This window comes from Mirounga leonina, unplaced genomic scaffold (genome assembly GCF_011800145.1).
Source record: "Mirounga leonina isolate KUSES-001 unplaced genomic scaffold, KU_Mleo_1.0 Mir_115, whole genome shotgun sequence".
Classification (NCBI taxonomy): Eukaryota; Metazoa; Chordata; class Mammalia; order Carnivora; family Phocidae; genus Mirounga; species Mirounga leonina.
Genome location: NW_023270268.1, coordinates 85260912 through 85277612, shown reverse-complemented (window position 1 = coordinate 85277612; position 16701 = coordinate 85260912). Strand labels below are relative to the sequence as shown.

At 38.3% G+C, this 16701-nt stretch overlaps 1 protein-coding gene across 3 annotated transcripts in view; it reads right to left on the bottom strand.

The window, feature by feature from the left end:
• UBXN7 (UBX domain protein 7) overlaps window positions 1-16701 on the bottom strand; it is a 57306-nt gene that overhangs the window by 32884 nt on the left and 7721 nt on the right. Inside the window, exons 1-3 of one of the 3 annotated variants that reach the window (XM_034999912.1) lie at window positions 13349-14437; window positions 5121-5268; window positions 1757-1824 (exon numbers count right to left, since the gene is read on the bottom strand). In XM_034999912.1, coding sequence (XP_034855803.1) covers window positions 1757-1824; window positions 5121-5242 — 190 coding nt within the window. In that variant the 5' untranslated portion in view covers window positions 5243-5268; window positions 13349-14437. Of the gene's footprint in view, window positions 1-1756; window positions 1825-2532; window positions 2667-5120; window positions 5269-13348; window positions 14438-16701 lie in introns of those variants that run through there. The other 2 variants (XM_034999911.1, XM_034999913.1) reach the window with 2 other exon arrangements.

The window sequence follows — 16701 nt, the reverse complement described above, 5'->3', positions numbered from 1 at the left end:
TAAAAATAATGTTCCATAAAAAAAAAAAACAGCTAGTTTAGTTCACAACTCAAACAACCATAAAATTGCTTTTCCTTAAAGTAACCACACTACTTCAGTATGCAGAAGTGCTTTATGTACACATCCTATTTCATGAAACAGAATAGTTTTAAAATGTGTACTTAGGAGTCAAGATTTAATGAAGTTAATTTTTTATTGCTTCATCAAGAACATTATTAGTAAAATAGGTTTATTTAAAAAAAAAAATTGTGAGTGTATGGCAGTGAAGAATTTACAGTTTAGTGCCACTGCCCTGACTCAATTCAGATGGAGCAGTCTGATCCATCATTGCCTCTGAACCATCAGGCCAAATATCAACAATGTAAAAAAAGGCAAATAACTTCTTATGAAAATTATTATGAAAATAGTTTTCACCTTACAGACCCCCAGACCACACTTTGAGAATCACACTTTAAATCAATACTGTCCTAAGAAGAAAATAGTTCTCCAAAGACCTTTATCAAGTTATAATAAGATCTAATAATGAGTGTTAGGACTGACTTCCTAACTCTACAGTCATTCCCATTCCCCTCTTCAATGTCTATTAAACCAGACGTAAAAGGAGGAAAGAGGTTTCAAACGGGAACTCTTTTGCCTCTTTACAACAGTAAAAGAGCACAGAATTTATTTCCTGTAGTCTACCCCACTCAGAAATCCTGCCTTATTCCTTGCAATAAAGAAAAGATAAAGCGTCCAAGGGCTTCACCCCTCAATTTTAAAATCCATTCATAACATTTATATGAAAAAAATTATGAACAATGTTTTATTACTTCTGGTATATTAACAGCACAATGACTGGCTGAATCAAAGTCCAGAAAGCCCATATTATACTTCAATATTCAGTTCTTACAGTTTTTTTCCTCCCATCTTTATTTCTAATCTAGACAGTATATTCTGTTATTTCTCACTACAGTAAACTCTAAAGCTGCCAAGACTGATCTTAAAAAAAACTCCCAATTACAGTGCTTTTTCAAATTAAAACATACCATTTACATAATTTTCTTCATCCTTTTCTTATAATTTATTTCTTCTCCTTTATTCAAGTTTACCTACAGAACTTTTTATTTCTCTGCATTACTGGTATCAGTATGTACAAATACATTTCTATGACTTTGCCTACCCACGTTATAACTTTATTTTCTATTTTTTTAATATACCTATTAATACCTAAAATATTTAGCTTGCAAAAGGTAAATAAGTGCTTATTAAACTAAAAGTTTTCTTTAAATCTAATTAAATGTTCCATTTTCTACTGTCTCTCTATGCACCCAGACTGACATCACAATTTTTTGCATGGATTAGGTATTACTTTCTCCTTTGTTCAAAATAGGAATAGCGCTTCTGGAAATTTAGAAAGAGTAAAGACAAGGCATATCAAGACAGTAAGGATATGGTAGTCAAGTAAGTGCCCCCCAAAACAAAAAGTAATCGGATCTTTTATCTAATGATAGATTTGCTTCCATTACAAGGCAGTATTTCTTTTTGCTAATTTTCCTTCTTTTGGCCTTCTACAACAAATATTTTAATCTGGTTCTCTACTTGTAAAGAAGCAACTGTGCAATTTTCCTGAAGGGAGTACAGAATTATGAGATTAAGAACTGACTCTACACTTAAAAGTAATAATCTCTGAGGAAGTCTTCACATCTTTTGATAACTTCATTAAAACCCTAAGGTAACAACAGAGTCCAATAAAACTAAGAAAAAAAGATGAACTTACCACCAAACAAAGGTTCTGGTTCCACCAATATTTCCTGTTTCTGAGGAATTGGGGCACGAACTTCTTCTCTATTAAAAGAAGTAGGAAAATATCAAAAGGAAAACTGTTTTTTGCTACATGTTCTCTCCATAACTATTGTGAATGCATCCAAATTAACAAGTTATATGAACACCAAACTTAGTGACTTTTAGGAACCATGGTGTTAAATAATTGTTAGGTTTCCATACAGAGGTCACCTGGAATAAAAGTACCTGGCATAGATGGCTCAAATGATTTATAAAGAAAGAGAACAAACAGAAAAGAAAAAATATTTCCCCTTTGCTCTCAAGTTCCCTACCCTAGATTCTTTACAGGAAAAAGGGGGGGGGGTGGCTTACAAAAAAACAAAAACAAAAAATCAGACAAAAAATGGAAAATATAGGCATAATAAAAGCAGTTATTACATTACTACTATATCAAACAATAGATCATTAAATCACATGTATTAAAATAAGTTTAGGGGTGCCTGGGTGGTCCAGTCTTTGTTAAGTGTCTGCCTTCGGCTCAGGTCATGATCCCAGGGTCCTGGGATTGAGCCCCGCATTGGACTCCCTGCTCGGCGGGAAGCCTGTTCTCCCTCTTCCACTCCCCCTGCTTGTGTTCTCTCTCTCGCTGTGTCTCTATCAAATAAATAAATAAAATCTTAAAAAAAAATAAAAATAAAAAAATAAAATAAGTTTAAATAAACAAGCAGTAAATTTTATGCTAGTTATGAAGACAGTTAACATAGGTATTACCTTGGATTATTTATTAAATAAACTCCAATATATCCAGAGCAGAAGTAATTACTCATCTTTTAAAAGCCTATAAACTCGGGGCGCCTGGGTGGCTCAGTCGTTAAGCGTCTGCCTTCGGCTCAGGTCATGATCCCAGGGTCCTGGGATCGAGTCCCACATCGGGCTCCCTGCTCTGCGGGAAGCCTGCTCCTCCCTCTCCCACTCCCCCTGCTTGTGTTCCTGCTCTCGCTATGTCTCTCTCTGTCAAAAAAATAAATAAAATCTTTAAAATAAATAAATAAAAAATAAAAGCCTATAAACTCTTCAAAGTTTACCTCCAGAGGATTTATTAATAACCCATCTCCTCCAGTAGAAAATACTCATTTAGAAATACTGTAAAAATGGCTATGTTCTTTTAAGTATCAGTTTATTTTATAGTTTTAACTAAAATATTAATCTCTGCTGATTAATGTTCATAGCAAGGAAGAGTACGCTCCAAATTTATTGTGTCCTACTCACATGTTAATTTAAGTAAGGCGTAATGTTTTCCATTCAGGTGTTTCTAATAGTAATAACTGAGCTTAAGGCCTTCTTTTTTATATCTAATAGGTAGAACTCCAAAACATACTTTATAAAATAAAGTATGAATACTCATTTGTCAACAAGAACATCCTATAATCAAAGAACTAGTTTGACAGAGAAATCTACAATAAGTCAAAAGATGAAGGATAAAATGTAATTCAAAATTAAGTACATCTGAAGGAATAGATAATGCATCTAAAAGAGGAAACTCTATTAATCCTCTTTCATCAAAGAGAAATAGTCCATTTTCTTAAGAAAATTAAGAATTTAGAAGACATCTTTTACCTAAATAAGTCTTTCCATGATTTCCATGATTTTATAGTATATATATAATTATCTAAATCTAAAACAATTTAATTACTCAGAAAAGAAACCTTAATCTGATGAAATACATCAATTAGGGGTTTAGATTAAGTAGTAGTCCCTATACAGAAAAAGTTGATTACTCCATGTTTGAGGGTATCTGTTCCAAGATTGCTAGCTACCCAACAAAATGAAAAAATGGATCAGAAAAAAGAACCATAAAGAGTGAAAATTATAGTTTAGGACAATCAATTAGCAATACAAATAACCTAAGTCAAATTATAATGTAATTCAATAGGATAAGACATTCATCGATCAAAATTATTATTTTTTAAAAGTAGGTTCCACATCCAATGTGGGGCTTGAACTCACGACCCTGAGATCAAGAGTTGCATGCTCTACTGACTGAGCCAGCCAGGCACCCCATATCAAAACTATTTTTAAACACAATTAAAAAAAACACGTTTTATACAGTGAGAACAGTTATGTTCCCCCAAATCAGCCATGAATACCTGTTATTCAAGTTTCTGTAAACTAAATCATGTTTTCATATTGATTTCCATGAAAAATTTGAGCTATGTTGGGGGAAATGGGATACCAACATCTTAAATACGTAGCCAATACTGATAAGAAAAAACTTTATGAAGTATTAATAATGATCTCTAAAGTTCACTCTTCATGTGGAAACAATTAGTACTCTAGAACCTGGAACTAGATCAACGAAGTAACTATGTCTTGAATATTATTTGGCTTTTTAAATCTATCTCTAATTTAAAAATAGTATCTATGTCTATCTATTCCCTTAAACAGGGAATTCCCCTTGTTTAGTATCTCATGTTGTAAACACTGAGCGTTACAAAGGGCTGTAAGCATTAAAGTCTTATTTAAGGATCTGCTTAATTGTTTCAAAAATCAATGGTTTTCCTTTGAGTAGCATTCATCTCTAATATTTTCCAAAGATGTGGAATTTTGCCCATAAAGTATTCATTTCAAACTCTCACTGGTATCAAATATAAAGGGCAAAACACACAAATTTGTTCACCATTTATTATCATTCTCTACAGAATACAGTTCCATATGCTAAAGGTGCTTCCAATGATTAACCACATGTAACTATCATTAAGGTATAAAGGACTAGAACTATTTTTCAAAAGATTTTCCTGGCAACTCAAAACTCACCTGGGACAATGTAAGAAAATTTAGAATTGGGAAATCAGAGCTTTATTGGGCTTTATTGCCGTATCTGCTATGTAATTACTGTGTAGCCTGGGAAAATGGCTAGCCTTTGCTTCCTCATCTGTAAAATGTAGATAATAATGTCATCCCGTAGGGTTCTTTTGAAGATTAAATAATAGACATGACAGTGCTCTAGAGAATTTAAGGCATATAAGTATAAAAATGTACACAAGACACTTTTTCAGATGCTTTCAGCTTTTAAGTTTTTCAAAACCAGAGAATTAACCTAACTGATAAAAATGCAACTGCTGTAGGGCGCCTGGGTGGCTCAGGTGGTTAAGTGTCTGCCTTCAGCTCAGGTCATGATCCCAGGGTCCTGGGATCGAGCCCCGCATCAGGCGGGAGCCTGCTTCTCCCTCTCCCTCTACTGTTCCCCCTGCTTGTGCTCTCTCGCTCTGTCAAATAAATAAAATCTTTAAAAAAAAAAAAAAAAAGCAACTGCTCAATTTAGGCGGGGTTGCTCCTAACAATAAATAATAAATTCATACTCTGTGTGTGGTCTGACTGTGGAGACACTTGCTGAACTGGTACTGGGCTCTTCAGCAATTCCTCCACCATCCAAAAACATAGTGACTGCCATCTCCAGATTATTGTTGCAGGCTTCGAGCATATGTTTCCCTACACTTTCGCTTGCACCTGAAAAAGCAAAAAGACAGGGAAAAAGTTAAAAAAAAAGACACCTTCTTACTAAAGGTTCATATTAAAATACAGAATTCCCAAGCAAATTAATAATACCTTTTCCCTTTTAGGATGAATGACTTCTTATTTACATTTACAATGTTAGCTGATTAGTAAATTACACAAAGCTAGAAAAGAAACTACCAGCATTAAAATAGTGGTCTTCCTTCATAATAACACCAAACTAAATAAAGCATGTCTTTAAATGGACCAACTAGGGGTGCCTGGGTGGCTCAGTCGTTAAGCGTCTGCCTTCGGCTCAGGTCATGATCCCAGGGTCCTGGGATCGAGCCCCGCATCAGGCTCCCTATTTGGCGGGAAGCATGCTTCTCCCTCTCCCACTCCCCCTGCTTGCGTTCCCTCTCTTGCTGTATCTGTCAAATAAATAAATAAAATAAAATAAAAATAAATGGACCAACTATATATTTGTTAGAAACTGAAAAAATGATAAAGAAAAATGAAAGACTACATTCTAGAAAGTTAGAAAATATTTTGTTAAAAAGAATGCATTTCAGTTAGCATTTGTTTCCATTAAAAAGAAAAAGTTTTAATAACAAAGGGAGAGCAGTGAGATGGGACATTTTGTCAAAACTATAACCAAGTCAAAATCTGGTAAGAATGTCAATCTTCAGGGCACCTGGGTGGCTCAGTCAGTTAAGTGTCCGACTTTTGATTTTGGCTCAGGGCATCATCTCAGGTTTGTGAGATCGAACCCTTCATCCAGCTCAGCGCTGGGCACAGGAGCCTGTTTAAAATTCTCTCTCACTCTCCCTCTGCCTCCCCAACCCCCACCCCCACTCTCTCATTTTCTCTAAAAAAAAAAAAAAAAAAAAAGTCAATCTTCATCATTTAGAACTGACCCTACACACATTTATTCATTTGTAAAACCAGCATAGTCTGTTAGATGCAATGTATATTGGTAAAGCCCTTTACAAAACCAATTTTAAAACATGTATCAAAAAGTACTCCTTCCTTTGTTGACCCAGTAATTTGGGTTTCTAGCCAAAAAAAACCTTTTTTTTTTTTTTTAGATTTATTTGAGCGGAGTGCACATGCGCACACTCGGGAGTGGGGCGAGGGGCAGAGAAGAGAATCTTCAAGCAGATTATTCCATGCTGAACGCAGAACCCCACGCAGTGCTTGGTACCACGACCCACGAGATCATGACCTGAGCCAAAAACCAAGAGTCAGACGCCTAAACTTAGCCACCTAGGCACCCCAAAAGATTTATTCTTTTATCTATTCCATATCAAATACTACAAGCATAAATACGTCCATATACATGTCCAATATAGTTTCAGTTAATATTGAAAAACTGGAAACATAAATGTCCAATAATACTAGAATCTAAATTGTAGAATTTATTTGATGGAACATTTTGTGACCATTAAAACACACTGCAGGTTTTCCATCTGGGATGACTTTCCTTCTACCAGAATCATGTACCTTATAATTTCCTTCTAAAGGGGGTGTGTGCGTGTGCATGTGTGTGTGCGTGTGTGTTTGGTCTGAAAATGTCTTCATTTTGCTGTCATTCCTGAAAGATAATTTTACTGGATATTCTATTTTCAGGCTGATAGCTATTTTCTCTCAGTAAAGACCACATTCCAATGTCCTCTGGCTTCTGTTGTTGCTGCTGGGAAATCAGTTGCTAGACCAGAGAAAACCTTTTTTTATAGCAATCTGTTGTTTTTCTCTAGTTGCTTTTAAGATTTTCTGTCTTTGGTCTTCTGCAGTTTCACACTAATCTGTCCTGGCTGATTTTACTTATCTCCTTGGGATTCACTGCACCTCCACCATGTAAGGATTGTTATCTTTTATCATTCCAAAAAATTCTCAGCTATTTCTATTTAACAATTACCATGCTCCTCCATTCACATTTATTTCTTTCTGGAACTCCAATCAGATCACTCTATGCTGTGCCAGTCTGTTCTTTTTGTAGTTGTTGTTTTTTAATCTCTTCACTGGGTTTTTCATTTCAGTTAATTTTTTTAAAAAATTTTATTTATTTGAGAGAGAGAATAAGAGAGAGAGAGCGGGCGCCTGGGTGGCTCAGTTGGTTAAGCGACTGCCTTCGGCTCAGGTCATGATCCTGGAGTCCCAGGATCGAGTCCTGCATCGGGCTCCCTGCTCAGCAGGGAGTCTGCTTCTCCCTCTGACCCTCCTCCCTCTCATGCTCTCTCTCTCATTCTCTTTCTCGCAAATAAATAAAATCTTAAAAAAAAAAAAAAAGAGAGAGAGCGTGCATGAGAGGGGGGAGGGTCAGAGCGAGAAGCAGACTCCCTGCTGAGCAGGGAGCCTGATCCCGGGACTCCAGGATCATGACCCGAGGCGAAGGCAGTCGCTTAACCAACTGAGCCACCCAGGCACCCTCATTTCAGTTAATTTTTTTTTTAACACACTTTTTTTTTTTAGATTTTATTTATTTGACACAGAGCGAGTGAGAGAGAGAGAGCATAAGCAGGGGGAGTGGCAGGCTGGCAGAGGGAGAAGCAGGCTCTCTGCTGAGCAAGGAGCCCGATGTGGGACTCGATCCTAGGACTCTGGGATCATGACCTGAGCTGAAGGCAGCCGCTTAACCGACTGAGCCACCCAGGTGCCCGATTTCAATTAATTTTTTAGAACTACAAGTTCCATTTTTGTTTTTTTCCTAATATGCCTAGCCATGTTTCAGAGACCCTTCCTTTATACTCATATTTCAAACTTCTCATTCCTTCAAACATATTCATCAAATTTATTCAAATTACTAAGACAAAACAAACTTTCTGTAGTCTGTGGGAGTCATCCTCTCTTGTTTCTGCTGGCTCTTGTTCATGTGACATGGTTTTTGCGCATTTTGTGATTTTTTTTTCCTGTGATCTCATGTGCCTTGGATTTTTAATTCTGTCGATTTTTGAAGTGAGGGTTGAAGATACATTCCTCCTAAGAGGGTTTGAATTGGTAAATTTTGTAAGGCACCTGTGGGCACTACCAAAGACCATTTTATTTTTTTTTAAGATGTTATTTATTTATTTATCTGAAAGAGAGAGAACGAGCAGTGGGGAGGGGCAGAGGCAGAGAGAGAAAGAGAGAAGCTGACTCTCTGCTAAGCAGGAAGCCTGATGCAGGGCTTGACTCCAGGACCCGGAGATCATGACCTGAGCTGAAAGGCAGATGCTTAACGGACTAAGCCACGCAGGAGCCCCAACAAAGACCATTTTATATACATTCTTGACTTAGGGTACTTAAGCCCTCATGGAAAATGTGACCCTATAAAGACCCTTGTTATAAATTCTCAGTGACTATCTCCTGCCACTCTCTAACTGCCAAGGTTGAAACAAAGTCTCAGCTTCATGAAGGGGAAGGGTCTCCTATCAGACTCTTCTCCTTAGGAAGACTACAGGCATTGTTTCCCGTTTCCTGGGTCCTATGAGGCTATCAAAGGAGAAGTTTAAAACCATTCAATTTGGGCAGATTCCACCAGGGTGAAGGCTTCCTTTACATCTAGCTAACATCTGCATTCCCATTTCATTTCATTCTTAGCCTCAAAGTATTCCTTACTTTCTCACCAGCCCATTGATGTGTTTTCAAAAAAAAAATTTTAATACACATTTCACTTAGGATTTTTCTCAGCAAGAGGGTTATTCATGAGCTCTCTCTAGTTTACCCCTAATGCCAGAAATGGAAGTGCTGATTCTCCTCTTAATTTCTTTCATTTGTTTTCTCTTTTCTGTTAGGTTTTTTTTTTTTTTTTTTTAAGAGTTTATTTATTTGTCAGAGAGAGAGCACACGCACAAGCCTGGGGTAGCAGAAGTCTGCCTGCTGAGAAAGAAGCCTGATGCAGGGCTCGATCCCAGGACCCTGGGATCATGACCTGAGCCAAAGGCAGATGCTTAATCACTGAGCCACCCAGGCGTCCCTCTACTATTAGTTCTAAGGCTTTAAATGAAGCCCACAATACTTCTTACCTAGATTACTACAACAGACTCCTAATTGATCATCATTCTATCTTCTACCTTGTTGCTGCAGCTATGCTCCAAAATACAAGTCTGATTCTCATTCTCTCTCTCTCACACACACATCCACTTAAAACTCTTTAATGGCTTTAAAAAAAAAAAGTCTTTTTAATGGCTCTCTGACACCACAGTATACAGTATAAATTCCAAAATCCTTATGATCTGGAAAGTCCTTTGTGACCAGGCCTCAGCTCATCCCTCTGGTTTTCCCTCTCCTCTTCCCCATCCTACACAATTCAGTATAGTCATACTGAATTACATGCTTGGAAGGTCCTTATATCCTCCTCATCTCCCCTTCATCCAGTTCATGCATGCTCAAGAACCACCCTAAGTGTTACTTTGGGAATTTGTGTGCTAAGCATTCTCTACAGTACCTCCCCACTCCCATCTCTATGATACACTTCTATTATATACATCAATACACTACTAAGTAGTAAATGTTGGTTTACTTTCTGGCTCCAAGGAAAGAGCAGAAGCTTCTTAAACACAGGCTTTTGTCTTGGTATCCCCAGCACCTAGCATTGTGTTTGCTTGCACATGATCCATGTCTAATAAACTGACTTAGAGCTATCTCACAGTACTTCAGTTCACTAGTTGATATACCAGGAAAGAAAGGTCGGGCTTCAGCCAAAACAATACTTCCATATCCTTTGAATTTTATACCGTGTGCATATCTTAATTCTTTAACTTTCATTTATAAAGTAATATGGTTACACTGTGGAAATCACAAACAACAAATGGGTACTTAAGATCTATCCATGTTCTTAAGATCAAATTTCCAGTGAGAGCATCACATACAAATTTTTTTTTTTAAACCATAAGAGACTTTTTTTTTTTAAGACTTTTTATTTATTTATTTGACACAGAGAGAGAGAGAGTGAGAGAGAGACCACAAGCAGGGGGAGCGGCAGGCAGGCAGAGGGAGAGGGAGAAGCAGGCTCCCTGCTAAGCAAGGAGCCCGATGCGGGGCTCAATCCCAGGACCCTGGGATCATGACCTGAACCAAAGGCAGCTGCTCAACTGACTGAGCCACCCAGGCGCCCTGTCATCACATACAAATTTTAAAAGCGCTCTATCTCAAACAATGTAAAGTGAAAATCACATACTCAAAAAACAAAAACAAAAACAAAAACCTGTCAGATGACGAAGTAGATACTGCTTTGTCTGATAGCTGACAAAGACATATCTAAGATGTCAGTGAAAAAAACTGAACAAAATTATTTCCTGAGGGGTGCTTGGCCTACTCAGCAGGTAGAGCATGTGACTCTTCATCTCAGGGTCGTGAGTTCGAGCCCCATGTTGTGGGCAGAGTTTACATAAAGAAAAAGATTTGAAAAAAATTATTTCATGAAACACAAGTGGAAAAACCATGAATACATTATATTAGGATTTAATGTTAAATCAATTTAAAAAATTACAGAAAAGCGTCTGATCATTTGACTTAAGTCCCTAGAAATTTGCATATTTATGTTGGTGAGAAATCTTTTTTGGGAATTGGACACAGAATTACCTTTCATTTGGGGTTGGCTGTATATCTGGGTATATATATGGTCATTTTAGTTACATAGGCCCAGGGAGGCTTTTTCCTTTAAAAAGGCTTCATATATTACTCAAATTTAAGAAACTTCCAACCCTTCTCTCTCCAACTGCAAATATCCCATCAGTCAAACAACAATTCCTACAGTTTCCATATAGATGAAACCACTCCGACCCATCCTTTTCGCTCTGCATTTATCGCTGTAGTCTTCGTTCAAGCCTTTATCTCTTACATGAACTAGTGCATCTCTCTGCTCTTGGTCATGTTCCTTTTGATAGACCTTCTACACTGCTAAATAATGTAAATTTGATTGTCTTCTCTGTATCAATCTGCATTGCTGACTGGAAGTTTTCATCTTTCTTAAGCTGCCAATAAGATTTGGCCCTTATTTACTGCTTCCAAATGATACCCCTCTGCTCTCATTTCATCCCTATACCATTCCCTCCAGCCACACAGGTCTATATAATCTAGGCAGATCCCTTGGTGTTACTTTAGAATGCCATGCCTTTGCATAATATAGTTATATCAAATCAGTCCCCTCATTCACTAAATACCCACTTCCCTGTTAAGTTTTAGACCTTCCTCCTCCCCTCCTCACCCTGAAGTAGATAAACAGATGTATACTTTTCCATGAAGTCTCAATCTCTATCCTTGTCTGTGCTAGCTTTTCCTTCTTGCAAACTTTAAAAACTCACTGAACTTGCCCAGGTCTCACTCTTCTCATACCAGTTCTCTCTCCCTAAGGTCTCAATCAAGCTGAACTAAAAGTTCTCAAGTTCTAGTATGTACAAATTTACATTCTCACCATTAGTAAACGCACTTTTATTTTTTATTTTTTTAAAGATTTTTTATTTATTTGACAGAGAGAGACACAGCGAGAGAGGGAACACAAGCAGGGGGAGTGGGAGAGGGAGAAGCAGGCTTCCCGCTGAGCAGGGAGCCCAATGCGGAGCTCAATCCCAGGACCCTGGGATCACGATCCGAGCCAAAGGCAGATGCTTAACAACTGAGCCACCCAGGCGCCCCAGTAAACACACTTTTAAAAAATGAAATTTCAGGGTGCCTGAGTGGCTCAGTCAGTTGGGGATCTGACTCTTGACTTCAGCTCAGATCATGATCTCAGGGTCGCGAGACTGAGACCCGGGTTGCATTGGGCTCCACACTCAAGCCTGCTTGAGATTCTCTCTCCCTCTCCCCCTCTCCCACACATACTCTCTCTCTAAAATAAATAAATAAATCTTAAAAAAAAAAATTTCAAAATGCAACTTTTTGAGGGGAAGGAGTTCAAATATCCCAACAGCCAATCTTAGATAATCTTGGGGCAAAACCAGCACAAATTTGATGAACAATTTTGAGACTTATGTGTTTCCATATTATTTGTCATAAAACCTGAGGCTTTGTTTTAGTGCCTTCCTAATACTTTTCCATTATACTTCTTAAATGCTAGTCTAAAAATTCATTTTTAGACTATTGTACTCCATTTTAATTTACTAATCTACACAGCAATTCTGAAAGTTAAAAGGTTCCTATAGGCAGACTGCTCTGGCTGCTTGTTCTAGCAGAGAGATGCATGAACTGTTATATTTGCCTCATAATGAACCCTAAAATACCACCTTCACAAGGCATCCACTAATCTTTTCCTTTTCAGAGAATTAAATCACTGAGTTCATATCATTTTTGGCTCTTGTCTTTCTAGGTGCTCACACTGCACTAAAGCACCATAAAAAGCACAAAGAATATGTTGGTGGGGGAGTGAAACTCCCTCTGCCATAATAGCAACTAATGCTGGCTGCTTTCACTCCTCTGAAATGTGTTCACAAGGAAATTCAACTTAAAAATGACCACTGCATACAAATAGTTGTTGTCAACCTCTCTACCACCCTCCAACTATCAGAACTCCAATACAACTGACTGGAAACCCTTCAGAGAATTTACGGGCTCTGAAGTAAAATAAAAGATGGTATGAAAATCAGGAACTTGTAAAGTCAATCCTCAGGCAAGCTCGCCTGTCAACAATATGGTCTGCCTATCCTAAAAGGTCTAACTGCCTACATTTTTTTTTTCACTTTATTATGCTGCCTAAAATGCAACCACTGAAGAGATTAATTTAGGTTAACAAACATGCTTTTTATTTTATTTATTTATTCTTTTTAGAGGTGGGGGGCAAAGGGAGAAGGGGAGACTCCGCACTGAGTGCAGAGCCGGAGGCAGGGCTTGAGCTCACAACCCTGAATAACCACCTGACCTGAAATCAGAGTCGGACGCCAAACCAACTGAGCCACCCAGGTGCCCCATCATTTATTAACTTCTTCATTAGATGTTGAGCTACTCCCTAAAACCCTGTAAATTGAGAGCGAAAATAAGAGATTAAGGGAGTTGCGTTAGGAAAAAAGGTATCAGTAGCTTTAGCACCCAGGTGCCTTTTGGAGGAGAGCTAAGGAAGGCCTACCAGAAGTGCTGCATTAGGGTGGGAGGTACCTTAGAGCATGAAAAAGATACTGGGTACCTGAGCATAGAGACACCAAACAGTTGGAATGAAGGTATCAAATTTTTCCTCTGGCCAGTCCTAAACACTGTAAGGAAGAAAAAACATTCTTCATGTTCCCTTCAGTTCCCAGTATAGATATTAAGAGCATGAATACCACTCAAATAAACCTGAGTCTGACTCCTAGTCAAGTTGTGACTTTGATCTAGTTACTAATTTCTCTATAGCTCTCAGTTTCTTAGTTATAAAATGGGGATATTACCAACTTCATGAAGTGCTTGTGTAGATTAAGAAAATTCGTATTAAAGAACTTGGCACAGCTCCTTATTGGCAAATAGGCAAGCAGAGCAAGACATCTCAGTTTTCTCTCGCTCACTCATCTGATGCTATGAACATGTGCTTCACTCATGTTAAACACTCATTTTGTTTTTGTTTTTTTAAAGCAGGAATATAACGAGAAATAATCACTCTAGAAAAAAAAAAAGAACACTCTAAAGAATAAAACAATACCAAAAGATATCTGCTTTAAAGAAACCTGGAAGTAAGAAGCATTCCAGTATGACTGAGAAGCATCAGGAGTGTTGTAGTGGCAGGAGAAAATTTAATAGAAGTATAGGTAAGTATTCCAAAGTTTCCTAGGTCCACAGGTTTATTGAACTATAGATTAAAATATAATTTATTAAAAGGGATTCTACAGGGAATGACTTTAAGACACAAAAATAAAGCTATAATAAAGGAAATAATAACTGTGATATTTTGGGGGCAGACAGTGTCAACACTCGAGGCCCAGAACTGCCATCCTATTTATAATCCTTACCTAACTATTTAATGCTAGAATCTAAGCTGTAGGCAGCATATCCCAGAGACAGCCCTATCATATCTCTGTTGACAATGTGCAGGATAACTTGCATCACTGGCGTTTGTCAGCGACCTGTAAGAAACATTCAAGAAGAAAGAGGAACCTCTACCTATGAATATTTTTTTAAAAGGAAGCACATGCTAAATCCTGGCAAGACTGAAGAAGGTAGTATTTGAGAGGGGCCCAAGAAACAAAGTACACCACTCACTTTCTTAAATAAAGCCAAATTATCTGAGTCATCTTGCTTGTATAATCATTCTTAAAGTATCGCTTGTATCACTTAGTGCATCATTTTATTTATTTTAAGATTGCATTTATTTATTTGAAGAGAGAGACACAGCGAGAGAGGGAACACAAGCAGGGGGAGTGGGAGAGGGAGAAGCAGGCTCCCCGCCGAGCAGGGAGCCCGATGTGGGACTCGATCCCAGGACCCTGGGATCATGACCTGAGCCGAAGGCAGACGCTTAACGACTGAGCCACCCAGGAGCCCCAGTGCATCATTTTAGAAACAGAAGACAACAGAGAGATAATTAAAGGTCCCAGTGTCCTTAATGTCGGGAAGTAGTAGAGCATTCAGTAATGTGAGAGACCATTTTTGGTGTTTCATGACTGGGGGCTAGGAGAGCACTACTGGCATTTAGTGGAGAGAAGACAGGAATGCTGTAGGACATTGAAAATGCCTCCCCTCCCACAAAGACTGCTCACACCTTCATTTCAGACTTATGACCTCCAGAACTGTGAGAGAATAAATGTGTGTAAAGCCTTGCAGTTTGTGGTAATTTGTTACAGCAGCCACAGGAAATAAATACAAGTGCTACATCTTCTGAAGCGGATAGAACAGTCCTACACAACAAAAAACTGTCCCAGCCAAAATGCCAATAACACTCCCACTGAACTAAATAGGAATATGAAGAAGTGAAGGTTAACTGAGGAGGCAGAGAAAAAGTATGGAGAGCTAAATGATATAGGGGAAAGGAATAGTGATCAAGTTTAATCAAGTTGCAAGTTCTACCTATACATTCAGAGGTAATAACTATTTTTGATGGGTCAGCTGTAAAAAATTTGAACTTCTACCTTATTATATTCAGAATAAAACACCTATCTTTTTTAAAGGGGCGGGACTAATAACACAAGTTTGCAGATTTAAACTATCTGTACACTTGTTTATATAGGCTTATTTTTTTCCCCAAAGATTTTATTGGCTTATTTGAGAGAGAGAGAGAGAAACAGCATGAGAGGAGAGGGTCAGAGGGAGAAGCAGGCTCCCCACCGAGCCAGGAGCCTGACGTGGGACTCGATCCCAGGACTCCGGGACCATGACCTGAGCCGAAGGCAGTTGCTTAACCAACTGAGCCACCCAAGCACCCCAAATAGGCTTATTTTTGAGGTCTCAATATTACAGGCAGCAACAGGATGGCTTAATCTAACCCTGCTTCTTAGTGTGTTCAGGCTGCTCTAACAAAAATACCTTTGACTGTGTGGCTTAAACAACAAACATTTATTTCTCACAGCTCTGGAAGCTGGGAAGTCCAAGATCAAGGGTCCAGAAGATTTAGTATGTGGTACAGGCCTGCTTCCTGGTTCAAAGACAGCTGTCTTGGGGGCACCTTGCTGGCTCAGTCAGTAGAGCATGCGACTCTTGATTTTGGGGTTGTCAGTTTGAGCCCTACACTAGGTGTAAAGATTACTTAAGAAAATAAAAAAATTTTTTTTTAAGTATATTAAAAAAAAAAAAAGAACAAAAACAGCTGTCTTCTTACTGTGTCCTCACAGAAGGGGCAAGAGTTCCCTGGGGTCTCTTTTTTAAGGATACTAGTCCCACTCATGAGAGCTCCATCCTCATTACCTAATCACCTCCCAAAGGCCCCCACCTCCTCATACCACCACATAAAGGGTTTAGGATCTCAACATATGAAATTTGGGAGGGGCACACAAAAATTCAATCTATAATCTATGGCAGGAGCTCCACTTTACTATTTCTCACTACATGAACCCTTTTCATTTACTCCTTCTCTTCCTTGCATCTGTTTTAAGCCTGCTAATGGCACCAAAGTGTATTATTCAACCCAGCCTGTGGTATACAATTCACCAGTGGCCATTTCTTTGCTGCTGCCTCTTAGTTCACACTCTCTCCATTAATGACTTGATATAGGAAATAACCCAAAACCTGTAATGCAGTTATCTCCACCACAGCTGAAGAAAGAATCAAGAGATTTTCCAAACTATAGTAGTCCCTTATGCCTATCCTCTATATCACTTTCAAGTGCCAAAAAAATTAGTCTCTCCTCCACTACTTTCAAGGAACCAAAGTAGAGCAGTCAGAGACAGAGACAGAGACAGAGAGAGAGAAGAAAAGAAAAAGAGAAGAATCCCTCTGTAAAGCCCTTATTATCCCAGGATAGAGAACGGAAAAAATTAGTCTCTCCGCTACTTTCAAGGAACCAAAGTAGAGCAGTCAGAGAGAGAAAGAGAGAGAGAGAGAAGGAAAGGAAAGGAAAGGAAAGGAAAGGAAAGA